Raw genomic sequence first — 27,480 nt, 5'->3', positions numbered from 1 at the left:
TGGGAGGGTTGGACTGAGCACACTGGCGCCTGAGAGGCGGCCTTGGGGTCACTGGCTTCTACTGTCCCCATGTGGCCCAGCTGGGCCCAGCATTCTGCTTCCCCCGCTCAAGTTTGAGGGTACAGGCCTCACATTTTGGAGTATCTCAAGTCTGAGGCTGTGAGGGTGGTCCTAGCACTGAGACCCACCAGAGGCCTCTGAGCACCAGGGGTCATGAAAAAGGGCCCCCCCCCCCAAGTGAGTCTCAGACCCTCTGGGGACATTAATTTGGCATTGACCATGCACTGGTGCTGGGCTGGGCCTTTTATGAGGATCTTGTGAGCAGACGTAGGAAGTGTGACTTGCCTGCTGGCCAACAGGACACCAAGACTCAGGGAGTAGTCACCAACCCCAGGTCCCTCGGCCTGACACAGGCTGCTGGTTCTGAGCTCCACATGCCCCAGTCAGGTGAGGAGAGCCCATGGGGCCACCTCAGCAGAGACCAGCATTTGCTCCCTTTCTCTCTAGACGAGAAGGGCCAGGCTGCCCCAAGCTCCTGGCATGTGTGTGCCAGGCACAGGTTCCTAGAGTCAGAGCCCAGCAGGACCAAAGAAGGGCGGGTGGGGGTGCAGGTGCTGGGAGTGTGCTGGGGGAAGTCTGGTTGCTGGGTTTAGAGGGGCAGGGAGCTGAGCCAGGGAGACAAGACTGCTGGGTGAGCCCTCTTAGGGTCACTCCGTGAAGAACCCAGAGGCCACAGCAGGAGGCAACCCCCCGGCCTCTAAGCTGGGTGGTAAGGAGGGCCCCCCGTATCAGCGGCTGCTGGGACAGCTCCACCCTGACTCCTCACTGCACTAGGCCTCAGTCAGTAACAGGAACCATGATAATCACACCACATCCCAGGTCTCCCTGCATGTACTTGTTTCAGCCTCCCAACCCCAAGCCAGGGGCCCCTGCTGTTTCATCTACAGGTTAGAGCACTGGGGTGCTGGGAGTGGGGTGTCCCAGTGGTCTAACTATTCACTGCATACCCCAACTTTAGAGTTCTTAGGGCCTGGCCATGGAACACAGAGGGCTCTATACCTCCTGAGGCTGAGTAGGGGCCTGAGCCCATTCTGAGGATAATGGCCAGCAGAGAAAATGAGGCTCCCAGGTCAGCCTCTAAGCTGCAGGCAGAGCTCTGGGCCTTGCTCCAGCCTCCTGCTGGGGCTGACCCACCAGAGCATGCAATGAACACCGTAGCAGGGTTAGGCATGGGGCAGGCAAACCCCTAAAGTGTCTCTAGGTAGACCAAAGAGCTGCCCAGAACAGACCCCATCCAGCTGCCTGGGCCCTGAGGGCTCAGGGGAGGGTGCTGTTCTGAGTGTTGGGCTGTGTCCTGCCCACTCTTCACATGGTACCTAGCATATCCAAGTGGGTCCAGCCCAACCTGGGATCCCATTTTCCTTTCCTCCCCAGGAGCCCCATCAAATCTTGCAATAAGCAACTGCATGCTGGCTTGTGGTCCACCAGGACCCACTGATTGTTTTCCCACTTGGCAATTTTCACCCTTCCCAAGTCACTAGGCTGTTACCTGGAGGACCAGCTGTTGCCAGGCCATTGGCAGGGGCTGCCCACCGCCCATGCCACCACTGACCATGCCAGGCTGCTGGGCACGCTCCAACTGCAGGGCAACATGGCGCCGCTCCTGCTCCAGTGCCCGTGTCAGCCTCTCGAAGCGGGCCTCCTGCTCCTTCACCGAGGCCAGGATGCTGGCGGCCGAGTGCACATTGCAGTCCTCCATGACCAGGGCGCCCGCCAGCTGCAGGCAAAGCAGAGCAAGCTCAGTGGGGTGGGGCACCAGCCTGGCAAGGCCATCATGGGCCCCTGCCCGCCCCACTCACAGACCATACAACTCACTCCCAGACCAGAGCATCCAGCCCTCTAGAGGGAAGCACATTGATTAAATTCTAAATTAAAAGTCATTAATCCGAGGCTGTCTGGAAGCAGCGGGCTCACTCCCCATGGGTCACGGGACTCTGACCTGGCTCCTCCACTTCCTGCTAAGGCCTAGCAGAAACATGGGCCGTGGGCGGCTTGGAACCCGCTGGGAAGGGCAGGAAGAGCTGGTATGATGAGAGCTTCCTACCTCCCAGGCCCTCTGCTGCCCATAGCACATGCCAGCTCACCCTCCATTTCACAGGGCCACCCCACTCCCATCTCACAGAGGCAGATGCCAGGGCCCAGAAAGGGTGGGGGACCATTTGTAGCCACACAGCAGGTGTGGCATGGCCAGTGTGGCCAGCAAGCAGGGAGTGAGAAGCTGCTCCACTGATGGGTGCCCAAGACCCTGAGGCAGGCACAGGTGACCATAGCCTGAGAGCTCCCGGCAACATTGGTCTGCAGACCAGCAGTCCAGCCTCCACTCACATCCACATTGGCCAGGAACAAGGGTGGTGCCTGCTACATGTGACAGAGTGAAAACTGAGGACAAGCCTGGTTGAGGTTCTGGCTGGGGGTGCATGAAGTTAGAGATCCTAAGCCGGGAAGTGGCTGGTGTGTGTGATGCCTTATCCAGAAAAGGGCAGGGGCCAGGCATCGGAGGCCAGGCACAGGATGGGATTGGGTGTGCCGGGCCCAGCCCAGTGTTGCCCTTCAGGGCCCCAGGGGAGCAGGCAGGGGCCGTGAGGGCTTGGCAACTACAGTGACAAACCAGCACTTTCCCTCCCGGCTTGCTCCCTGGCTGCCCAGGATGTTTGTTTTTCATGGGTAAAAAGAAGCAGGACAAGTATATGGAGCTCAGATCCAGGCTCACCGCAGTGGGCAGGGCATAGCCACGAGGCCACACTGCCCGGAGCACAGTGAGCATGGCCCAGTGCCCAGGCCTGCTCAGGCATCCTCCTGGCCCGTCCCGCCAGCCTGCTGAGGCTGACTGCTGGATCCCTTGCCCTTGCACCAATATAGGGCCCTCCATGGGGAGGACACACATGGCAGGTGACATCCCCAGAGGATCAGCACTGCTGCTCACTGGTCTGGATGGAGCCAGCCGCAAGGACAGAGCCCCCAAGAGAAAAAGCAGCGCTGAGCTCAGTTGCACCAGTGCTGGCTGGGCCAGCAACACGGTGCGAGGACATGGGTGCACCTCATAGGTGAAGAGACACTGTGGAGCCCAGCACCACCAACAGCTGGGAAAACAGGCCCAGCAAGGGCGAGAGACCAGTGCAGGCCCCAAAAGCTGCTCTCCATTTCCGCAGCACCTGTCCCACAAATGAACTGTCAACACGAACTTTCGGGAAAGCCAGCGTGAGTGGAGGAGCTGTTTTAAGCCAGCCACAGAATGGAAGAATGCAGGGAGAGCTGGGGGCCGCCACCCGAGACTAAGGTGCAGACTGGATGCTCTAGCAAAGGGAAAAACAGCACTGCACACGCAGAGCATGGTCACACGGCTCTTCTCTACACACCTGATGCTGTCTACCCACAGGTCCCAGACCCACCAACACAGGGGAGCCTTGTGCATGAATGCACTGAATCCAGTTCTGGGCCTGAGGTGGGAATGGTAGGGTATTCCCCCTGGGAGGGCCAGGGCAGATGGCAGGGGCCATGTCACTGGAGCCCCCAGCCCAGTCCTGGCTGTAGCACAAGCCCGTCTCAGCCGAACCTCGGAATCAAGGGGCAGAAGGGAATGGGATGCGGCCCTGGATGGCAACAATCGGGACCACAGGGTAGTCATTGGCTTCGTGGACCTGGGCTGGCTTACTTCCCTCCCTGTGCCGAGACGTGGACCCTCACCTACACCACACACCCCATCCCCCATGTAGCAGGACCAGGCTTGGGTCGCAGACCCTGAGGACAGCTTCCCTGACCTAAGCCTCTCCAGCACACCCTGGCTCTGGGGTCTACAGATGCCCACCCTAAAAGGGCCCAGTGGCTCTGGCTGAGGGCTCAACTCCAAGGCCACAGTGGGAAGGTGACCAAACCCCACACTGACCTTCTCATTGCCCAACTTGGCTCAATTGGTGCAAAATGACCATGTGTCTCCCTGGAGACATCCAGAAACACTGGCCAGTGTTTGGGGGGAGAGTCCGGCAGCCATGCTCAGGACAGCAGAGACCTCGGTGCTGGGCCTGTGCCATCTGTCCCAGCTACAAGGTATGCCCTGCATTTGCTCTGGGGGGAAGTGCCCTGGGCCCGCAGGTCATGGCCTTGGCACCTCAGGTGTCTCAAGAGCAACCCGAGGCACACTCCAGGCAGAGCACGGAAGGCCCAGGTCCACTCCTCTGACATGGTAGCCTCTGGCCTATGACAGGAGCCCATGTGGATACAAGGGATCCCGGCCCAGAACCATAGAGGGCTGCTTTTCAGATGATAACTCAAAATGCTTTTATATTCAAGTAATATATCACGTCAAGGAAAGCAAAATGTGCATGGATTCTTAAGATCGATGGGGCCTGAGTGGATGCTGGGCAGAGTGGGCACCAGATTTACTTTTGCTAGAGCCCAGGAGAGCCTTGGGGGCAGGCTGGGAAGGGGGACGCTGCAGGGACCCTGGCTGTCCTCTCCAGCCAATGCCACCTTGGCCTCCCCTAACCTGGGAAGAGCCCAGCATTGCCTTGTCGGGTGGACCCCTCACGACCCCCCACCCAAAACACAGCAGCCAGCTTCATGCCCAACTCTGAGGAGGCCACTTCTTGCCAAACATGTTGCCCCCAGGAGTTTACTTAGCAGCAACGCAGGAATGACACTGCATAGTCCACCAGTGACCAGACTTCAGGACCATGTGGACAACACCATGTTCCAGCCAGAAAACATCAGGAACTGAAGAGGGGTTGGAAAGGTTGGGACTAAATTGAAACTCTGAAAAATAAATTGCAAAACAAAAGTGACGACCCAGCCCCAGCAACAATGGACATTGGCCTGGACCAAAGGGGGGGTCGAGAGCCTCCAGGTACTCTCACAGGACGAACTGCTGGGCAAGCAGGTGGCCCAAGGAGAGAAGCATGGCAGGAGAAGAGGGTGCCCCAGGCACACAGCCCATGGGAGACTAGAGGGAGGGAAAGCAAAGGAGAGATGGGGGAGGATGGACAGACAGATGGATACAGGGATGGATGGGGGATGGATGAATGAATGGAGGGTGGCTGGGGCAGTGGTGGAAGATGGACAGAGGGATGGACAGATGGATGGGTGGGGGGATGGTGGGGGATGGACAGAGATGAATGGATGAATGGGGATGGACAGATGAATGAATGAATGGGTTGGGGGGATGGTGAAGGATGAACATATAGATGAATGAATGGATGGGTGGGTGGGGGGATGGTGGGAGATGGACATATAGATGGATGGATGGATGGATTGGGTGATGGTGGAGGATGAACATATAGTAGTAGGAGGATGGTAGGGGATGGACAGAGAGATAAACAGATGGATAGATGGGGGGATGGTGGGGGATGGACCGGCGGATGGACAGATGGGGGAATGAGGGGTAAGAGGACAGATGGGTGAATGGATAGGCGAGTGGGTGAAGCAATAGAAGGGTGGACAGCTAGTTGGATGATTGGATGGGTTTATAGATGAAATGAATGGATGGATGAGTAGTAGATTTGTAGGTGGGTGGCTGGAGGGATGGGAGAAGAGGCCAGATAGAAGGGGGTGTAACTGAGTGAGTGAACAAATGTGTGGACAGGAGGCTAGTAGGTGGTTATACAAGAAAATGAGGGGAGATGGGAGGATGGGTGAATGGTGGCTAGTTGGATGGGAAGGTGACTGGATGGATATGGGTGGTGTTGGAGGGATAAAACGATGATGGAAGAATGTGTAGGAGGGTGGGCAGATGGGATGCTGAAGGTTGGGTGGATGGAGGAGTGGATGACAGAGAAATAGAGTGGGATGCATGAATGGAAGGGTGGGTGGGCTGTGTGGGGGCTGGTGGGCAGGAAGGAAGTGCTGGAACCTCATTAAGTGGAGAATGTCCTGGCCCCCAAACCCTCTGGGGCAAACCACAGTCAACACACACTGTCAGGAACATGAAGGCATGGTGAGGAACCTGAGGGTAGAAGCTAAATCCTTTCCCTGAAACCAAAGCTGACATTTGACGTCTTCTTGCCAACCCAGACATTCCTCCTCGGGAGTGCAGCCAGAGCCTTGTCCGGAAAATGAAATTATGGGGCCCGAGTCCAATGTGGGTTGAGGAATTAGAGGAATTTCCGAAGGGTCAGGCCAGTGAGGGGTGGCAGGCGGGGCCTAGCTCCCATCCTGACCCCTTGCCAGCTGTCTACCAGGACACAGCCAGGGCTGCGCTGGCCCCCGTGAGGGGAGAGAGGGGATGGATGACCATCGAGCTTCCTCCCACACCCCCTCCCCCCTCCACCCATCCCTACGAGGAGGAAATGACGCCAGAAGTGCCCTGGCAGGACTTGGACCCAGCCCCAGCACCCACCGTCTGCCTGGGAGGACATCCTGGGAGCTGCCAGCACAGAGACTTGCTCCCCACCCTAGCTGGCCAGGCCTTGTGGGGGCCCCATGTTTACCCTGTTGCCCCTACTGTGGTCAGATGGTGCCCAAAGCCTTGCGGGGAGCTTCTGGCCAAGCCCACTGGCCAGGCACTGCACCCGAGCTGGGACAGGGCCAGAGCCGAGGGCCTCGGGTGTGGGGTTCACAGGGCAGAGTCCACGCCCATCTGTGCCAAGGCCAGGACCACAGTCCCTTGCAGACTGTATTGGGCCTGGGGTGCCTGGGCTGGGGATGACAGTTCTCAGCCTCTAAGCAGCAGAAGGAACCCCTAAGGAAAGATGGACAAGCGTGACTTTGTGAGAATGAAACTTTCTGTATAAAAACAAAAAACAAAAAACAAAACGGGTCACACAGTGTGGTCATGATTTTTAAAGAACTGACACCATTTAGAACCACACATGCAGTGAGTGTTTTGATGAAATGACGGGTGCCAGCGCTACTCGCAGACCATGACTCCAGCATGGTGAGGCTGGTGTGGGGTGTGCGGGACCCACCACACTAGGCTCTCCACTTCTGTGCATTTGTAATTTTCCATAATGGAAGAAGCAGACACAAAGAAAACGAAAAGCCAATCGGCATGTTGGGATCAAGTGGTTTTTTTTTTTTTTTTGAGACGGAGTCTCGCTGTGTCACCCAGGCTGGAGTGCAGTGGCGCGATCTCGGCTCACTGCAAGCTCCGCCTCCCGGGCCGACGCCATTCTCCTGCCTCAGCCTCCGAGTAGCTGGGACTACAGGCGCCCGCCACCACGCCCGGCTAGTTTTTTGTATTTTTAGTAGAGACGGGGTTTCACCATGTTAGCCAGGATGGTCTCGATCTCCTGACTTCGTGATCCACCTGCCTCGGCCTCCCAAAGTACTGGGATTACAGGCTTGAGCCACCGCGCCCGGCCGGGATCAAGTGTTTGTAACATACAACAACAAAGTGGCATCCTCAACCCATTAGGGGCTCTCATAGGCTGCTCCAGAGCCCCACAGTCCTGCCCCTGCAGGTGTACCACTCCTCGAAGCACGGGCCGCTGGCATCATCAGAACCTCAGTAGGAAATGGACAAACCAGATACCCTCCCCACCGGGCAGGCCAGTGCAAGCAGAGGCCAGGGACTAATCTCCCCAGGAGCCAGGGCGGTGCCCACTGTCAGAGAGCCATAATCAGATTCAGCCTGGAAATTTGATTTCCCCAGTAGAGGCGGCGAGCCAGGCTGGATGAGACGCCATCAGGGCGTTGGGTAGAGGGACAGAGATAGTTCCCCAGGCTGTCCACATGCTCACTCAGTGGCACCCGCTGATCATGTGAGCGACCACTCCCACGTCCAGGGAGACTACTCAGAAAGGGCCTCTTCCCACGGTGCTCCTGCCCTGCACTAACGCAGTGCCCAAGGCCAAAGGTGGCCAGGACCAAAGCTACACTGGTCAGCCCCAGGGGGCCTGCTGGATGGGAGGTCCAGGGGCACCAGGGACTGTGTGGGGCTGACACAGAAGTTGGGGGTCTGGTCAAGGCAGGGACACTGCTGGGGGCCAGGGAGCTGGGCAGCCTAAGGTTAGGGTAAGGGCTGGCTCTAGGGAATGTCAATGGCCAAATGAGCCCAGTGACTACAGGCAGGATGTGACAGGTGAGCAGGCGGGGCAGGCGAGTGTCCCAGCAACTGTCCCTCCTCTGGGAGGCATGAGCCACAGGGAGCCACTGCTGGAGGTCCCTAAAGGGTCTGGGCTTAAGATTCCCAATCTAGCAGGTCACAGACACCTGTTCCCTGAGCCAACAGCAGCATCCTTTAAGTCTGCTTGGTCTCCTGAGACCTGCCTCTCCATGAGGAGACATGGGATGGGGTGGAAAGGAGTCCTCCAGGCCCCAATTCAAAACAGCCCCCAATGCCCTTCCTGCGCCTGACCCAGACTCTAGCTGCAGCTGCAGCAGATGCGGGTCCTGCAGACTCCAAGCCGTGGAGTAGTGGCAGTGAGGGCCACATTCTCTGGGCTCCCTGCTGCAGCCTGCCCAGGACACCACCAAGGGTTCAAAGGCTGGGGAGCTCCAGGGAGAGGGCTGCAGGGGCTGCCAGCGCAGTGTCTTCTCCCCTGCACACTCAGCCCACCTAGTCCACCCCCAGTGATGAACATGAAGCCTGTAGGGGTGTGGAGAGGTGTAGTGCCCCACTGAGTGGGCCGGACATTGGTGGTGGTGGCTGGCCCATTGCCTCCACGGCTTCCCGGGACGGGCACCCACTCTGCAAGGTGCCGTGTGGCTCATGCCCCTGCCTCAGGGAGGGCAGGCGCAGTGGAGGCGGGGTGGGGGGGGCGGTTACAAGGCCCAGACATGGAGCTGAGCCCCATCCTCTGTACTCTGGGATGGGCACAGGGACCAAAGCATCCCTGAGGAGGGAACTGACAGGGCTCATAGCTAGGCTGGGATCAGAGGCAGACAGCCACAGGACCTGGGAGCCCTGCCCTACCACGCCCTATGGCCCCACTGAGGCGCTGTAGGGGACAGCTGTCCGCCAGGCTGAGGGGCCTCAGTGGGCAGGTGCAGTAGTCGCCATGCTGGCCACCAGCCTGAGCACACAGGGCCCTCTGCCTGCAATGCCCTTTCCCCCCCGAAGATAGTGGGTAGACCCCTTCTTCCCAGCCCCTCTATCGCCATGGCAACATCCAGGCTTCTCCTGAGGGACAGAGCCTCTTTGTGGTGACACAAAGCCCCTTTGAGGGGAGGTGGGGGTGCAGCTCCTGGGAGCCTGTGGCCAAAGGGCCCCTGGGGGGTAAAGCAGGGCCCCCCAGCCCAGGCCCCCTCCCAGGTTGCGGAGCCAAGGAAGCTGAGGTAGGAGAGCCTTGAGGTTAGCCCAGCCTGCCCCAGCTGCCCACCCAGAAGGGTCTCCGGATGGATGAGCCAGACAGCCTGGGAGGCCAGGCCGAGGCTGGGCAGAGACAGTACCGAGGAGCCTCTCTGCAGGAGCTAGGGGGTTCCCGCTTTCCCCCTTGTTGTTTTGACAAAGAACACACTCTGCTTAGATAAGTGGAAAACAGCACTGGCAGCAGAGCTCCTGACGGTCAGGAAATGCCCAGGATGGCCGCAGGAACAGTGCCTGGTGGAAGATGGGGGCAGAAGTCCTCCGTGGGAGGGCAGGCAGGGGCCATGAGATGGAAGGTCAGATAGTGGGAGGTCTGGCACCAGGTGTGCTGAGAGGACTGGCCCCGGCATCATGGCCCCACCCAGTTCACTGTCCTCTCACTTCTCTGGCCTTGGCCTCCGTCTTCACCTGTCCACCCGGGGGAAAAACGTTGCTGGCCTTGCTGCAGCTAAAACCCTGGGACAGGCCAGAGTTGGATAACAGGGAACCTCACCAGGGCTTGGCTTATTCCAGGGCTGGGGAAATGGAACCCTGAGGATGATGTGGGTCTCTGGCACAGTGACAACATGGCTGCCCCATCCATGCTTCAGCCCCACAGCCAGGGAGGCAGAGGAGGCCAGACCACATTTCCCCAGACTCCCAGCCCTGGAGTTCCTCCTGCACTGGCCTGAGGGTCCCTGCCCCCATCCCCACCTCCCCACCCACTGACTGCTGCTGACCAGGCACCTGGCAGCTCCCTGCATGCAGGCACCCTGCCCAGAGGCCCTCCCCAGGTGACCTCACTCTGACCCACAGCAGCTTTGCTAACTAAGCCTGTGCGGTGGGGTCGGGGGGTGGTCACTGGCCCCCCGCGGCAGTACGAGGAGGTGCTAGCCCAGGGAGAGATCCATTCTGTTGTAGGCAGATCTACCCGACTACCAGGGAGTGGGGCCAAGGGCTGCCCCCACATGGCAGTGCCTGGGTCAGCAAACACTCACTGCATCCCCCACGGAGGCCCTCACCACACCCCTCCCAGCCTGCCTTCCCCACTGGCATTCCGCTGTCTGCTGACACCTGCGGGCACAGGGGTGGGGGATGGGACCCTCCAGCTGCCGTGGCAGGGAGTGGCCATAGGGTGGCTGCTGTGGTGGATGGAGGCCATGGGGTTCAGGATGGATCAGAGGAAGGTGTGGGTGAGAGAATAAGTCCGGGCTGACCGCAAGAGATCAGGCCTGGGTGGCTGGAGGGAAGGGCCGAGACCCTGAGCAGGAGGGTGCAAAGCGGGTCTGTGAGGCTGGAGAAGCTGAGGGACTGCTAGATGCATGAGGTTCTGGAAGAGGGGGTTCAGGCTGGAGACAGAACCACCAGCAGCTTCAGCCTGTGAAGCCGAGAGACAAGACAGGTGCAAGCCCCAGTGCCTCCTCCAAAGTACCCTCCCCTGACCTGCTAGAACAAGGAGACAAAGTCACTTTCCCAGCCATCATCTTCCCTGCACTGGAAGGGGCAGAATCAGGACCCAGCACTGAGAGGTGGGCCTCAGGAAGGAGGCAGTGCTGCCATCTCTTGGGGACAACAGCCTGTCCCCTAAAAGTCTCAAAACCCTTGGGAAAGGTGTGTCTCACTGTACCCTTCTCCCACCCAGCACATCAGAGGAGCCAGTGGTACAAGCCCTTGACCCAGCATGAAGTAGAGCCCACCCTGTGATATGCAGGGAGGTTCCACGTCTCATTTGGTCTGCCCTTGCCCCAGGGTCCTGTGTGGCCTCTGGCCAGCGCTGGCTGCTCCCAAGGCGCCTGGAGCACAGCCCATCCCTCCCAGAGCCTGAGCTGGACACTGGCCTTGCCGCTCCCAACCCCCTCCCCTGCTGGGAGCCAGCTCCACTCTGGAGTGCCCATGGCAACAGGCCTAGACACCAACCTCCAGCAAGTGCGCAAAGTCCTGCCTTTCATATGCAAGCAACGCAGAGGGCCAGGCAGGGAGCTGCACTACCCCATCCAGGGCAGATTCCAGGCCCTGCGGCCTCCCATCTGGCTCCCACCCCCACATACCAGGAGAGCCTCAGGACTCGACTGTGTGTCCAGTCCCCGCCACAAAGAGGTGGGAACCTTGCAGAGGGAAGTGCTGACAGTTTGGGGCCCTCCTCAAAGCCACCTACTGGCATGTGTGCAGCTGCCCACACTGCTATGGTGTGAATGCCAGTGTCCCCCAAATTCATGTTAAAACCCAATCTCCAATGTGACACTGTGAAGAGGTAGGGCCTTTAGGAGGTGATTAGTGCCCTTATATGATCAGTGTCCTTATCAAAGCGGCCCTTGGGGGCTGCTTTACCCCTTCCGCCATGTGAGGACACACAGAAGGCACCATCTATGAACAGCCTTCACCAGACATGAAATCTCCTGGCGCCTCGATCTTGGACTTCCCAGCCTCCAGCACTGGGAACAGTAAGTTTCTGTTGTTTATAAGTGACTCCGTCTAAAGGTATTTGGTGGCAGAGCGTGAATGAACTAAGACACACACAGACACACACACAAGCACACCCACGCAAAGGGACTCACAGATGCCCCACGGGCACAGGCGCCAGCAGGCACACTCGTCCACACCCACGTGGCTGCTGCTTGTCCCACCTAGAAGTCCTGACAGGCCCTTTCGGGGATGGGGGACATCTTGGCTCCTGGTGAGGATCAGCATGCTAGGTAGACCCCATTCCTGTTCTGGACACCGGGCAAGGCAGACCCCTCCAAGACCCCTGAGGCCAGGTCAAGCCTGCCCCTAATACCACAATCTGCAGGACCCTCTGCCTCTGATCTCATATGAGGTTCCTCTGAGACACGTGGGAGTGGCTGGGCCTGCAGACCCCAAGCTTGCACAGACCCACCTGCAGGGACAAGCACACCCTAGTGCCCAGGAAAGACCCTTCCACCATGGGTCATTACTTAGGAAACAGCTGGTATGTGCCCTAGAAGGTTAAAGACGGTGTTCAACTCCACTGGCCACAGACCACAATGAAAAGAAGCTGCTGGCCGGGCGTGATGGCTCATGCCTGTAATCCCAGCACTTTGGGAGGCCAAGGAGGGCAGATCACCTGAGGTCGGGAGTTCAAGACCTGCCTGACCAAAATGGAGAAACCCCATCTCTACTAAAAACAAAATTAGCTGGGCGTGGTGGTGCATGCCTGTAATCCCAGCTACTCAGGAGGCTGAGGCAGGAGGCAGAGGTTGAGGTGAGCTAGGATCGCACCACTGCACTCCAGCCTGGGCAACAAAAGCAAAACTCCATCTCAAAAAAAAAAAAAAAAAAAAAGAAAGAAAGAAAGAAAAGTAGCTGCTATGAACAATGAGGATCCCATGGAGATTTAAAGAAAAACCCGGCAGAGGCAGTAAACAGCAGACTGCAGAAAACACACAGTGTGAGACTAGAGAAAGTACACTAAGACAGTTCCCCGAACCCCAACAGCAAATGGGAGAGATGACAAGAGGATGGTGGGAGCCACCGAAGACAGACCCCAGGGCCAAACTTCCACATGATAGGAGTTCCCAGAGGGAGAATGACAGACAGTGCTCTTCCAACCACAGAAAAACGACCAGAAACCACCTCAACTGGAGTGCGTCCAATGGGGCTGTCAGCGTCGGGGCTGTCAGTGTCGGGGCTGGAATCTGAGTTAAGGTATGAGCTTTCTATCTAGAAAAGAAGCCCAGGAAGTCATGGATGTGTCTATCTCTGGTTTTTATAATTCAGTCTCATTTCCTCTGGCTCCTAAATGTGCTGTGTCCACTTCGAGGTGTAGGGAAGAGGTCTGCCCAGCCCTGACCTGCGGGCTGTGCTGAAGCCTGGGCCACTGTCTGCACCAGGCTGTCTGTAGGCCTGCAGGGGCTGCATGCTGTCGCTCTGTAAATGTCAGCCTCAACACGCTGCTGCCTGCTGCCTGGCTCCCGTCTCTCACAGCTCAGACACTGTTTTATGATAAGAAAGAGCTGACAGCTTTGTTAAAACAAACAAACGCCTCTCCTCTTCACTTGAGATCTTTTACAAAGTTAACATTGCTCTGAAACCCCATAAGGAAAAATTATGGTGAGGTTTCTGGATTTTCAGAAGCAGCAAACTCATCTTACCTAGAGCCCTGGACTACCCAGAGAAGTAGTTTTAAGAACCAAAAGAAGAGAATAATTTGGGAGTCCGTGAGGCCTGGATAACACAAGGGATCCTGTGCTTGCACTGCTGGGATTCAAATTTGGGGGCTGCCACCACCACGAGTTTGTGAGAAGCCCCCAGTCGGCACATGAAGATTGTGTCAAGGAATAGCAGCTGCTGATGTGTGGAACTGATTTTTTCAGCAAGGGCCTGCGATTCTGAATGCATTAAGGCAGCTCCAGTTGTCTGTAGCAGTCCTGTCAGCTGCCCATTGGGAGCATTTTTACTGGCTCAGGAAATTCATGGATCTGTGGACTGATGACTCCAACAGATTAGGTATGAATCCAAGAACCACAAAACAAAATCTAACCAAGCCAAACAACCACCAAAAAATAAAACAGAATAACAACAACAACAAAAAACTCAATTTGTTTTCCTTTTCTTTGCATGATATTAAAATAAAAAGATGGTAACAGACTACCATAAACATTTATGCACCAACAAATTAGATAACCTAGATGAAATGGAAAAATTTCCCAGAAACACACAACCTACCACAACTGAATCATGAAGAAATAGAAAACATTGATTAGATTTACAACTAGCAACAAAACTGAATCAGTAATCAAAAACCTCCAGCAAAGCAAAGCCCAGGACCAGGTGGCTTCACTGGTGTATTCTACAAAACATTCAAGTAATTTTAACACCAATCTTCCTCAAACTTTTCCCAAAAATATAGAGGAAGGAACACTTCCCAATTCATTTTATGAGGTCAGCCATACCCTAATACCAAAGCCAGGAAAAGACACTACAAGAAAAGAAAACCAATAACTTATGAATACTGAAACAAAAATTCTCAAAAAAAAAAAATACACTAGCAAACCAAAATCAGCTGCATTTTACAAGAATTATAAACCCTAACCAAGTGAGATTTTACTCCTGGAATGCAAGGATGGTTCAATGCACAAAAATCAATCAATGTAATACACCACAGTAATAGAATAAAGGACAAAAATCACAATCATGTCAAATGATGCAGAAAAAAACATTTAACAAAATTTGATAGTCTGTCATGATAAGAAACAATCAAACTAGGAAAAGAAGGAAACTTTCTCAACATGATGAAAGCTATATATGAAAAGCCCATAACATCATACTCCATGGTGAAAGACTGAAAGCTTTTCTCCTAAGATCATAAACAAGACAAAGATGGCTGTTTTGACCACTTCCATTCAACATAGTACTAGAAGTTTTAGACAGAGTAATTAGGCAACAAAAAAAAAAAAAAAAAAGAAAGAAAGAAAGAAAAGACATCCAAACTAGAAAGGAAGAAGAAAAACCATCTCTGTTCATAGATGACATAACCTTATATGTATAAAACACTAAAGATTCCACATGCATTTTTTAAAAACTCTATTAGATGTAAAAAATGAAATCAGCAAAGGTACAGGATAGAAAATGAATACCCAGAAATGAGCTGCATTTCTATATATGAACAATGAACAATCCAAATGGGAAATTTAAAAAACTATTCCATTTATAATACCATTAAAAAGAATAGAATACATAGTACTAAACTTAAGAAACTTAAGATCTGTACACTGAAAACTATAAAATACTACAAAGAAAAATTAAAGAAGACCTAAATCAGTGGAAAGATATCCCATGTTCATGGCTGGGAAGATTTACTACTGTTACAATGACGATACTACTGAAAGGGATCTACAGATTCAGTGCAATTCCTATTCAAATTCCAATGACAGCTAGGCATAGTAGCATGTACCTGTAGTCCTAGCTACTCAGAGGTTGAGGCTAAAGAACTGCTTGAACCCAGGGGTTCAAGGCTGCAGTAAGCTAGATCACACCATTGCATTCCAGCCTAGATGACAGATCAAGACCTATCCAAAAAAAAAAAAAAAAAAAAAAAATCCCAATGACATTGTTTTCAGAAACAGAAATCTATTGTAAGATTCATATTGATCTTTAAGGATCCCAAAGAGCCAAAACAATCTGGAAAAAGAACAAAGTTTGAGGACTCACACTTCCTGATTTCAAAACTTACTACAAAGCTTTAGTAATCAAAACAGTGTGGTATTAGCATAAAGACAGACACATAGACCAATGAAATAGAATACAGAGCCCAGAAACAAACTCTCATGAATACGGTCAAATGACCTTCAACAAAGGTGCCGAGACCATTCATTAGGGAAATGATGGTCTTTTCTTTTTTTTTTGAGACGGAGTCTTGCTCTGTTGCCCAGGCTGGAGAGCAGTGGCCGGATCTCAGCTCACTGCAAGCTCCACCTCCCAGGTTCAGGCCATTCTCCTGCCTCAGCCTCCCGAGTAGCTGGGACTACAGGCGCCCGCCGCCTCACCCGGCTAGTTTTTTGTATTTTTTAGTAGAGACGGGGTTTCACTGTTTTAGCCAGGATGGTCTCGATCTCCTGACCTTGTGATCCGCCCGTCTCGGCCTCCCAAAGTGCTAGGATTACAGGCTTGAGCCACCGCGACCGGCCATGGTCTTTTCAACATAGATACACTTACAGGTAGATACACACAAGTAAATGAATGAACTCACACCCTTGCCTTATTACATACACAAAAATTAACTCGAAATAGATGAAAGAGCTAAACATAAGACCTCAAACTATAAAACTCTTAGAAGAAAAAATAGGGGAAAGTCTTCATGACATTGGATTTGGCAATGATATCTTGGATAAGACACCAAAAACACAGGCAACAGAAGTAAAAATAAATTGTACTACATCTAAATTTAAAACGTCTGTTCATCAACGGACACAATCAATATAGTGAAAAAGCAACCCACAGAATGGGAGAAAAGATTTGTAAATCACGTATCTGATAAGGAATTCATATCCAGAACATGTAAAGAACTCCCAAAACTTAACAACAGCAAAAAAACAACCCAATTTAAAAATGGGTGGAGTTGAACTGACATTTCTCCAAAGAAGATACACACATGGCCAACAAGCATGTTAAAAAATTTGCTCAACATTTCTAATCATTAGGGAAGCACAAATTAAGGCTACAATGAAATATCACCTTACACCCATTAGGATGGCTATTTAAAAAAAAAAAAAGCATTGGCAGGGATATGGACAAATTAAGACCCTTATGCATTGCTGGTGGGAATGTAAGATCAGTACGGCAGTTCCTCAAAAAATTAAAAATAGAATTACCATATGGTCTAGCAATCAAAAAATTCTGCATTATGTCTCTAAAAGAATTGAAGCCGAGCGTGGTGGCTCACGGCTGTAATCCCAGCACTTCAGGAGGCCGAGGCGAGCGGATCACGAGGTCAGGAGATCGAGACCATCCTGGCTAACACGGTGAAACACCGTCTCTACTAAAAATGCAAAAAATTAGCCGGGCATGGTAGCAGGCGCCTGTACTTCCAGCTACTCAGGAGGCTGAGGCAGGAGAATGGCGTGAAACCGGGAGGTGGAGCCCACAGTGAGCTGAGATCGCGCCACTGCACTCCAGCCTGGGCAACAGAGCGAGACTCCATCTCAAAAAAAAAAAAAAAAATTGAAAGCAGGGTCTCAAAGAGATATGTGCACAACCATATTCATACCAGCATTATTCACAATAGCCAAAAAGGGGAAGCAACCCAAGTGTCCACCGGTGGATAAATGGGTAAAAAAATGTGGTGGAGACATACAAGGGAATATCATGCAGCCTAAAAAGAAAGAAAATTCTGACACATACTATTCTCACGATGCTAAGTGAAATAAGCCAGTCACAAAAAGACAGATACTGTGGGATTCTATTTATATTAGGCATCTAAAGTAGTCAAATAATAGGAAAAGTAGAAGCAGTTCAAGAAAGGGGCAAACAGGGAGTTTTCTAATGGGTACAGAGTTTCTGTTTTGCAAGAATAAAACAAAGTTCTGAAATTGGTTGCACAGCAATGTGAACAACGTGTACAACGCTACTGAATTGTATACTTGAAAATGGTTAAGATAGTGAATTTTGTGTTATGTGTATTCTACCATAATTAAAAATTAAATTTAAAAAAGAGGCCCCCTCACATAATAAGAAATTGCCTAATACCCTTTTATTTGTTTATTTTTGAGATGGAGTCTTGCCCTGTCATCAGGCTAGAGTGCTGTGGCGTGATCTGGGCTCACTGTGAGCTCTGCCTCCCGGGTTCACGCCATTCTCCTGCCTCAGCCTCCTGTGTAGCTGGGACTACAGGTGCCTGCCACCACACCCAGGTAATTTTTTTTTATTTTTAGTAGAGATGGGGTTTCACCATGTTGACCAGGATGGTCTTGATCTCTTGACCTCGTGATCCGCCTGCCTCAGCCTCCCAAAGTGCTAGTATTACAAGCATGAGCCACCGTGCCTGGCCTACCCTTTTTAAATAAATAGTATATCAAAGGTAAAAATTTAAGGCTGGGTGCAGTGGCTCATACCTGTAATCCCAGCACTTTGGGAGGCCAAGGCAAGTGGATTGCTGGGGCCCAGAAGTTCAAGACCAACCTGGGCAACATGGCATAACCCTGTCTGTACAAAAAAATGCAAAAATTAACCAGGCATGGCTGGGTGCAGTGGCTCATGCCTGTAATCCCAGTACTTTGGGAGGCCGAGGCAGGTGGATCACCTGAGCTCAGGAGTTCGAGACCAGCCTGGTCAACATGGTGAAACCCTGTCTCTACTAAAAATACAAAAAAATTAGCCGGGCATGGTGGCATGTGCCTACAGTCCCAGCTACTAGGGGGGCTGAGGCAGGAAGATCACTTGAACCCAGGAGGTAGAGACTGCAGTGAGCCAAGATCGTGCCACCACCCTCCAGCCTAGGTGACAGAGTGAGATTCCATCTCCAAAAAAAAAAAAAAAGAAAGAAAGAAAATTAGCCAGGCATGCTGGCGTGCACCTGTAGTCCCAGCTACTTGAGAGGCTGACGTAGGAGGATCACTGGGGCCTGGGAGGTCGAGGCTGCAGTGAGCTATAATCATGCTACTGAACTCCAGCTTGGGTGACAGAGTGAGACCCTGTCTCAAAAAATAAAAATAAAAATAAAAATGTAAGAATACAGAATTGTATACATATGTAACAAACCTGCACGTTGTACACATGTACCCTAGAACTTAAAGTGTAATAATAATAATAATAATAAAGGCTAAAAAAAAAAGAATACAGAATTGTCTGTTTAGAAACAGTCAAAAAATATACTCCCACATCATACCTTAAAATGTATGGGTTACAGCCAGTATTCTCCTCAGAAGTAAATTCATAGCCTTAAACCGTTTAATTATCAAACTATAAAGGATGAATATGAGTAAACTAGGCCCCAAACAAAAATTCCCATTGAAATGACCAAGAAAATACGGAAGTTAAGGGAATAAAAATTGTACCTATCACTGACTACCTTTCACAAGCCAGAAAGAGAGAAATTTTCAACAGATATTGTTCAGAGAGGACAGGACTAGAGAAGATACAGAAAATTAATCTGTGAGCCCAGGATCACACTGGCAAGTTCCCCGTTGTGCCTGTGCAGAGATTTACAAAAATCTAAACCTTCCCCTGCCCCTACAGCTGAAACTGAAAGTCAGAGACAGAAACCACCTGGGCTTCTGCTGGGTGACAGGTCAGGGCAGGTGCAGCAGCCAGCACAGCACCTGACATATAGCAGGTGCTTCAGGTGTTTCTGCTGCATAAAGAAAGCAAGGATGAGCAGCCAGGAACAGTGCACTGGCCAGCAAAGCATCGTAGCTCCCGTGCGCAGACCAGCCTGAAGAATCAAGAGCTGGGCCCTACACTGAAGGCAATTTGTCCAGGAAATTGAAGAAGTGTCATGAGAAGGACTGCCCTGGGGCTCCAGAGGCTCAGGAGGTGCTGCCTTGGCGAGGCCATCTCTGCATCTAGAAGGATCAGGGAGTGGGCCACCCAAGCACTCTGCAGAGTCCAAAGTGGGGGCGGGCAAGGAGTAAGGATGGTGGTGTCCCAGGGACTGAAGATGGCTTTTATCCTGAAGGGGATGGGGAAACTCACAGGAGGAAATCATAAACATTTGCTGAAGCAGTGGGCAAGAAAACCAGGCTCAGCACAGGAGCTTCCAAGGCCCTGGCAGAAGGAGCCCCTACCAGTTGCAGGGGAAGGGACAGGGGACACTGCCCCACTCCTACCCAGTCCCTTTCTGGCTGCCCAAACCTGCTGTCCTCAGATCTGGGGGACACTCCTCCTGCCCTACCAAAATGGCATTGGCTCTGGGAGGTAATTACTATTGGTAGGTGATATACTTTGAATATTTGTCCCTGCTCAAATCTCATATTGAAATGTAATCCCCAATGCTGGAGGTGGGGCCTGGTGGGAGATGATTGGATCATGGGGGCAGATTTCTCATGAATGTTTTTACGCCATCCCCTTGGTGCTGTCCTTGCGATAGTGAGTGAATTCTGGCTGCATAAAAGTGTGTGGTACCTCCCCCTCCTCTCTCTCGATCCTGTTTTCGCCATGTGAAACGCCTGCTCTCGCTTCCCCTTCCGCCAGGACTGGAAGCTTCCTGAGGCCTCCCCAGAAGCTGATGTTGGAGCTATGTTCCCTGTACAGCCTGCAGAACTGTGAGCCAATTAAATCTCTTTTCTTTATAAATTTCCCAGTCTCAGGTATTTCTTTATAGCAATGAAAGAAGAGCCTAATACAGTGGAGGTTGAGAGACTCCAAGTAAACAGGGCAGGACAGGTGGGTTTAGGGTTGAGGGTGAGCACCAGGAGTAAGGGGACCATGCTAGCTTACGGAATGGACCTCAAGACCCAGGGCTCCCCAGGACACGAGGCTGTCAGCGTGGGCCACTGGGTCACAGGCAGCCTCCTTCCTTGCACCACACTCTGGGGCCTGCCTACGCCCACCCCCAGCAACACTGAACCTCTGGAAGACCCTGGCTCTGCAAAGACAAAAGTCTGTGAACATGAAGCCTTAATTTAAAATTAACCAATGCCTCTTTCACAGGTTTGGTAAATAAACGTCTGGAATTCTTTCTTCAAACACAAATAACCGAGTTAGTCTCATTACAAACAATAGCTCCCTGCAGATGGGCAAATGCCACAGAAATGTCACCAAAAAGCCTGGAAATGGAGGGTGTGCTTGCCTGGGGCTGGGCTGGCTCACTGAACCTCAGTTTCTCCAGTATAAGACACTCCTCTCCCACAGGTTCTGAGATCCTGGAGGAAGATGGGTCTCACCCAAGTCCCTGGCCCCAGTTGAGTCTGGGATTCATCGGATAGAGCAGTTGGGTTGGGGGAGCTCCAGCTGAGAGGAGGTGGAACCAGGTGGGGTCCTGACCATGCCCTGTCCTCTCCAGGGCCCTAGCCAGGCTGCTGGCCCTCCCAGGGGGCAATAAGACCCCATTCTCCCCAGGCAGGGGGACACAGGTGAGGCTTACAGTCTCTGCTCACTGACTGGGGGACCCGGTGCCACGGCCTACCTGCCCCAGTGTGTTCAGAAGGTCCCTCTCCAGCAACCTCGGTTCCCAGAAGGTGCCACGTGCAGCCAGGGTGCTTAGAACATAGGACCGACACAGTGGCTCACGCCTGTAATCCCAGCACTTTGGGAGGCCAAGGCGAGCGGATCACCTGAGGTCAGGAGTTTGAAACCAGCCTGGCCAACATGGTGAAACCCCGTCCCTACTAAAAATGCCAAAAATTAGGCTGGGTGCGGTGGATCACACCTGTAATTCCAGCACTTTGGGAGGCCGAGGCGGGCGGATCACCTGAGGTTGGGAGTTCGAGACCAGCCTGACCAACATGGTGAAACCCCATCTCTACTAAAAATATAAAAACAAACAAAAAAATTATCCGGGCATGGAGGCTTATGCCTGTAATCCCAGCTACCTGGGAGGCTAAGGCAGGAGAATTGCTTGAATCCGGGAGGTGGAGGTTGCGGTGAGCTGAGATCACACCATTGCACTCCAGCCTGGGCAACAAGAGTGAAACTCCTTCTCAAAAAAGAAAAAAGAAAAAAAATCAAAAGTTAGCCCACTGTGGTGGCACATGCCTGTAGTCTCAGCTACTCAGGAGGCTGAGAGAGAAGAATCACTTGAACTTGGGAGGTGGAGGCTGCAGTGAGCTGAGATCACACCACTGCACTCTAGCGCAGGCAAGAATGAGACTGTCTCAAGAAAAAAAAAAGAACATGAGGGGTGTCATCCTTCTCCCCTCCATCCCCAGGCCCTGGCTCCAGGCCCCTAACCACCTCCTGCTGACCTCACTTCTCCTGTACCCCAACTCCTCCTGTACCCAAACTGGAATCCCATCCCAAATCTCCCTGTCCCCCACCTCCTCCCAAATCCCTCCTCTCCCTCCTCCTACTCCCCTCAGGGTGTCAGGCCTTCTCAACAGGGTCCCCACAGCCTCATCATTCTCCATGCTGGGAGACCTGGTAGCCCATGGCATGTTACAAGGGGCACAGCTGATCCCCTCCACAGAGCCCTGGCGCCCACACCTACACATGGGCTTGTAACCGGAGGTGGGGGGAAGCTGAGATGCACCAGCTGTGTGCACAGGAGGCTCAGCCCGGTGAACCATCTTCACAACCAGGATCCACCAATACCCTTGCTGCAGGTCCCAGAGGCCTGCCTGGCAGGTGATCATCTGCAGGAGTGCTGGCATCACCCGGCACCAACACCCACAGGGACCAGGCTGGGGTGAGAAAAGGCACAGGACTGGCGGGGAACAGAAGCTAAGCAAGAAGCTCCCGCACCTACTGTGCGAGGTGCTAGAGGCAAGCTCGGTGGGGACCAGCTCCGGGCCGAGGATGGCCTGGATCCCATAGCAAACCAAGAAGTGTGTCACCTCACACACCCCCGCTGGGGGATCTGGGCTCCTAATTCGCAGATACAGAGCCATGCACAGGGTAGCGGCACCTCATGGAAGGGGCAGATCCCTGCACTGTCTGTCTTCCCATTGAGGGGTCTGTCCTCAGTGCAGGGCCCCAGGCAGGCGCTGTCTGCAGAAGGTGGGAGTGGCTGTCTCTCTGGAGAGCGGCTGCTGGGGCCCCTTCCCTCAGCTGCTCCCTGAGGCCTTGGTATCCCTGGTGTCTGATCATCCCACCAATGCTCTGCCCCCAGCACACACACATCTTCTGCCCCACTGGGACCTCAAGGTTAAGCCCAAGTTGTTCAAATACAGAAAAGCTACTCAGGGTATGAAATGTTTGTTGCTGCAGCCCTGATGGTGGAGAAAAGTTGGAAACAGCCTGAACGCCCAAGATGGAAGCCATCTCCTGAACACACCTGGGAAAAGAGCAAGCCTGGAGGGGAAGGAGCTGGGGCGCCAGAGGAGAGGCAAGCCCAGTGCAGTGGGACACCAAGGGTATGACGACAGGGGGCGCTGATGGGCAGTGCCAGGGGCACAGGACCATGGCACACATCACACTTAGAAAGCACACATCGGGGACGGTGGGGGAGGTCAGGTGCGCTGGGCTGTGCGCCTGCAACAGGCATGAGTTTTTGTTCCTCCTTTACTGTGTTTTCTACATTTTCTATAAACAAGCACATACTGCTTCATTATTTAAAGGGCCAGGCACTATGGCTTACACCTGTAATCCCAGCATTTTGGGAAGCCGAGGCGGGCAGGTCACTTGGGGCTAGAAGTTTGAGACCAGCCTGGCCAACGTGACAAAACCCCATCTCTACTAAAAATACAAAAATTAGCCATGTGTGGTGGCGGGTGCCTATAGTCCCAGCTACTCAGATGGCTGAGGCACGAAAATCACTTGAACCTGGGAGGCAGAGGTTGCAGTGAGCCAAGATTGCACCATTGCACTCCAGCCTGAGTGATAGTAAGACTCTGTTTCCAAAAAAAAAAAAAAAAAAAAGTGGGGGTGCTGGCACCACAGTCACCTGGCCTCTGCCACTCGGTGTCTTGGCCTCTCCTTGGCTCTCAGCCTCTCAGGCACACCCAGGGAAGCCTGGCCCAGCAGATGCAGGAAATACGTCTATGGCACTGCAAGGGCCTCAGCTCCAGGCCTGGGGTGGGTGTGGTGGAGCCTCTGAGGAGGGAGACGCTGCCTAGTGAAGGGTGGACCTTGTCCAGGGTGAGACCTCTCCACCTACGCAGTCCCTGACTGCTCAGTGGCCTGGCCTCACTTTTTCCACCTGTATACTCACTGGCCCTCCAGGCACTATGGACCCCCTGGATGGGCCCTGGGGGCACCCAGCACCTCCCCCCAGGGCACACAGCAAAGGCCCTGGGGAGGACTGGGAGGATGGGGTTGTTTTTTTGTTTTTTTTTTTTGAGACGGAGTCTTGCTCTGTCGCCCAGGCTGGAGTGCAGTGGTGCCATCTCAGCTCACTGCAAGCTCCGCCTCCCAGGTTCACGCCATTCTCCTGCCTCAGCCTCCTGAGTAGCTGGGACTACAGGCTCCCGCCACCGCGCCCGGCTAATTTTTTGTATTTTTAGTAGAAACAGGGTTTCACTGTGGTCTCGATCTCCTGACCTTGTGATCCGCCCGCCTCGGCCTCCCAAAGTGCTGGGATTACAGGCGTGAGCCACCGCGCCCAGCGAGGATGGGGTTGGTAGCCATCTCTGCAGCATCATTATCTTGCAAAATGCAGCAAGTAAATTCAGATGTGTAAATGGCCTAATTAGAATTTCAAGAAGAGTAAAAATATTTTTAAAAGAGAAAGTTTAACTAAAGGCTTATTTTAAATACTGAAGTTATCACCTGCAAAATGGTCAACCTGGCAAGATGGGCCACAGGGGAGGGGGTGTGGGGCGCCCAGCCCCCATCTTCCCCAGCCTCACACCGTATAGCTGTCCCCACGTCCTCTGCCAGGCAGGTGAGAGAAGTCTTAGGCTCCCCAAATCTGAGCTTTAGGGGGGCACCCCCACAGGAACACTCCTACTGCATTGGACCTGACTCAAAGGATGCCCTCTGCTGTGGTTAAGGCACCCAGCCTGAGCCCAGGGAGGCTTCAATAACAGCCAGAGCCAACTGCAGCCAGAGGAGGCCCAAGGAGGGACCAGAGAGGCAAGCCCAGGGGCCTGGGATGCTCCAGGGAGGAGAGGGATGAGGTGAGAGCTGGGGTAGACACGGGGGATGAAATGCACCAAACAGCCACTGCACTGCGGCCTGTGGACAGCTCAGGAGAGTCCCTGGGCATGGCATGGCCAGGGCCCTTGCTGGTGTCCTGGCACTGCAGGCCTCCCCAGGTTGACCCCATAGCACAACCTCACCACCAGCCATGAGTCATCCTGAACAAGGGGCGGCACAGCGGGGGTGGCTGGCCAGCCTACACCAGGCTCTCCAGCTACAAAGATAAGGTCTTCATGCAGCAGCCAGATCGCCGACCACCACCTGCCCACCAGCCCAAGGCTGGGACACAAAGAGGACACACATGAGCCCCTGGTCTGGCAGTGCCTCTGTCAGAGGCATGTGAACCAGAACAACTCCATCTTGAATAGCAGCTGGGTAAAATGAGGCTGACAACTACTGGGATGCCTTCCCAGACAATTAAGGCATTCTAAGTCACAGGATGAGATAGGAAGTCGGCACAAAATACAGGTCATAAAGACCTTGCTGATAAAACAGTTTGCAGTAAATGAGCTGGCGAAAACCCACCAAAACCAAAATGGCCACAAGAGCGACCTCTGGTTGTCCTCACTGCTACACTCCCACCAGCGCCATGACAGTTTACACATGCCATGGCAATGTCAGGAAGTTACTCTGTATAGTCTAAAAAGGGGAGGCATGAATAATCCACTCCTTGTTTAGCATATCATCAAAAAATCACCATAAAAATGGGCAACCAGCAGCCCTCAGAGCTGCTGTCTGTAGAGTAGCCATTCTTTTATTCCTTTACTTTCTTAATAAACTTGCTTTCACTTTGCACCGTGGACTCACCCTGAATTCTTTCTTGCGCGAGGTCTAAGAACCCTCTCTTGGGGTTTGGATCAGGACCCCTTTCCTGTAACAACTCTGCCTCGGGTCACAAGGATATTGGAGCCCATGATGCTCGAGGATGAGGCCAGTCCTCCCAGCAGCCTGGGCAAGGGACACCCTCCTGCTTCCCCATGAAAGGCCACGTGAGCTGACGTCAGGAGAGTCACACCCCTCACCACAGGCTGGCTCAGGGGCTGTGGGCCCCGAGGTCCCAGCAGTGCCCCCAACCTTAGCATACAGCATCGAAAGGCCAGGCACCCACAGAGAGGGCCAGGTGGCTGTGGGGGCCCAGGCCTTATTCTCAGGAAACGGGTCCCAGGCACACCACAACCCTCACAGGGGAGCCGGCCTGCTCCAGCAGTGCCAGCTCACAGGGAGTCCCATGCAGGTCCCAGGGAGAAGAAACCACACACACCCCCAGAGAATGACCACACACACCCCCAGAGGCACACATAGGATACCTGGGACGCCTGCCAGCAGACCGACAGCCAGGAGGCCCCCCACCCCGATCTTTACAACACCGGCAACCACAAACTGTAAGACACGAAAGCGTTGGGGCGTTTCCATTTTCTAATGACAGAAGACACTAGTCAAGAAACAGTTCAGGCTGGGTGCGGTGGCTCATGCCTTTAATCCCAGCACTTTGGGAGGCTGAGATGGGAGGATCACCTGAGGTCAGGAGTTCAACACCAGCCTGGCCAACATGGTGAAGCCCCATCTCTATTTAAAAAAAAAAAAAGATTACAAAAATTAGCCAGGGATGGTGGCCGGCGCCTGTAATCCCAGCTACTCGGGAGGCTGAGGCAGGAGAATTGCTTGAACCTGGGAGGTGAAGGTTGCAGTGAGCTGAGGATGCACCACTGCACCCCAGCCTGGGTGACAGAGGGAGACTCTGTCTCAAAACAAACAAACAAAAAGGAAACAGTTCAGATGCAGCTGTAAAAACAAAGTTAAATCACTGCTGCCCGTTTACATCAGAATAAATACTAGTTGGTGCTATGGGCTGAATGTGTGCCCAAAGTCCATGTGCTGGAAACTTAATTCCCAACACAACAGTGTTGAAGATGGGACCTCTAAGAGATGTTTAGGTCACAAGGGCTCTGCATATGAATGGATTAATTCCGTTACTGTGGGAGTGGATTTGTTATTTCGGGTGCAGGTTCCTGATAAAAGGATGGGTTCTGCCTCCTTTAGCGCTCTCACGTGTGCTCCTGCCCTTCTGCCACCTCCTGGTCCTGGGGTATGCCACGACAAGAAGGCCCTCGCCAGATGTGGCCCCTCAATCCTGGACTTCCCCGTCTCCAGAATTGTTAGAAATAAGTCCTTGTTTTTCAGGAATTAGCCAGTCTCAGGTATTCTGATACAGCAGCACAAAATGGACTAAGACAGACAGATTAAGTCCTGTGTACAAAACTAAAGTAAAAATACCTTCTAGAAGAGGCCGGGCGCGGTGGCTCAAGCCTGTAATCCCAGCACTTTGGGAGGCCAAGACGGGCGGATCACGAGGTCAGGAGATCGAGACCATCCTGGCTAACACAATGAAACCCCGTCTCTACTAAAAATACAACAAAATTAGCCGGGCGAGGTGGCGGGCGCCTGTAGTCCCAGCTACTCGGGAGGCTGAGGCAGGAGAATGGCGTAAACCCGGGAGGCGGAGCTTGCAGTGAGCCGAGATAGCGCCACTGCACTCCAGCCTGGGCGACAGAGCGAGACTCCGTCTCAAAAAAAAAAAAAAAATACCTTCTAGAAGAAAAGACAGGTGCATGTTTATCTGGCTATATGCTAGGGAGGGTTGACTACACAATATCTAAAAATGGAGAAAGGCCGGGCGCGATGGCTCACACCTGTAATCCCAGCACTTTGGGAGGCTGAGACGGGTGGATCATGAGGTCAGGAGATCGAGACCATCCTGGCTAACAGGGTGAAACCCTGTCTCTACTAAAAATACAAAAAATTAGCCAGGCATGGTGGCGAGTGCCTGTAGTCCTAGCTACTCGGGAGGCTGAGGCAGGAGAATGATGTGAACCCAGGAGGCGGAGCTTGCAGTGAGCCGAGATCACACCACTGCACTCCAGCCTGGGCAACAGAGCGAGACTCCGTCTCAAAAAAATAACAAAAAATAAAAATTAAAAAATAAAATAAAAATGGGGAAAAATCCAACAGACTTC

General features: G+C 53.1%; 1 protein-coding gene across 33 annotated transcripts in view; it reads right to left on the bottom strand.

Moving 5' to 3' along the window:
• ARVCF (ARVCF delta catenin family member) overlaps positions 1-27,480 on the bottom strand; it is a 55,425-nt gene that overhangs the window by 19,023 nt on the left and 8,922 nt on the right. For 17 of the 33 annotated variants that reach the window (XR_013399583.1, XM_077950827.1, XM_077950836.1 and 14 more), the window contains exon 3: positions 1,550-1,777. The exons of 9 other annotated variants lie outside the window; for them this stretch is intronic. Coding sequence is in view for 18 of the 24 variants with exons in the window: in XM_015149728.3 (XP_015005214.2) it covers positions 1,550-1,759 (210 nt within the window). In the remaining 6 variants the exon portion in view is untranslated. Of the gene's footprint in view, positions 1-1,549; positions 1,821-27,480 lie in introns of all 33 variants that reach the window. 7 more of the 33 variants (XM_077950796.1, XM_077950794.1, XM_077950803.1 and 4 more) reach the window with 2 other exon arrangements.

Source organism: Macaca mulatta, chromosome 10 (genome assembly GCF_049350105.2).
Source record: "Macaca mulatta isolate MMU2019108-1 chromosome 10, T2T-MMU8v2.0, whole genome shotgun sequence".
Lineage (NCBI taxonomy): Eukaryota > Metazoa > Chordata > Mammalia > Primates > Cercopithecidae > Macaca > Macaca mulatta.
The sequence above is the reverse complement of the archived record's forward strand: the minus strand, read 5'-3'. Positions and strand labels throughout refer to the sequence as shown.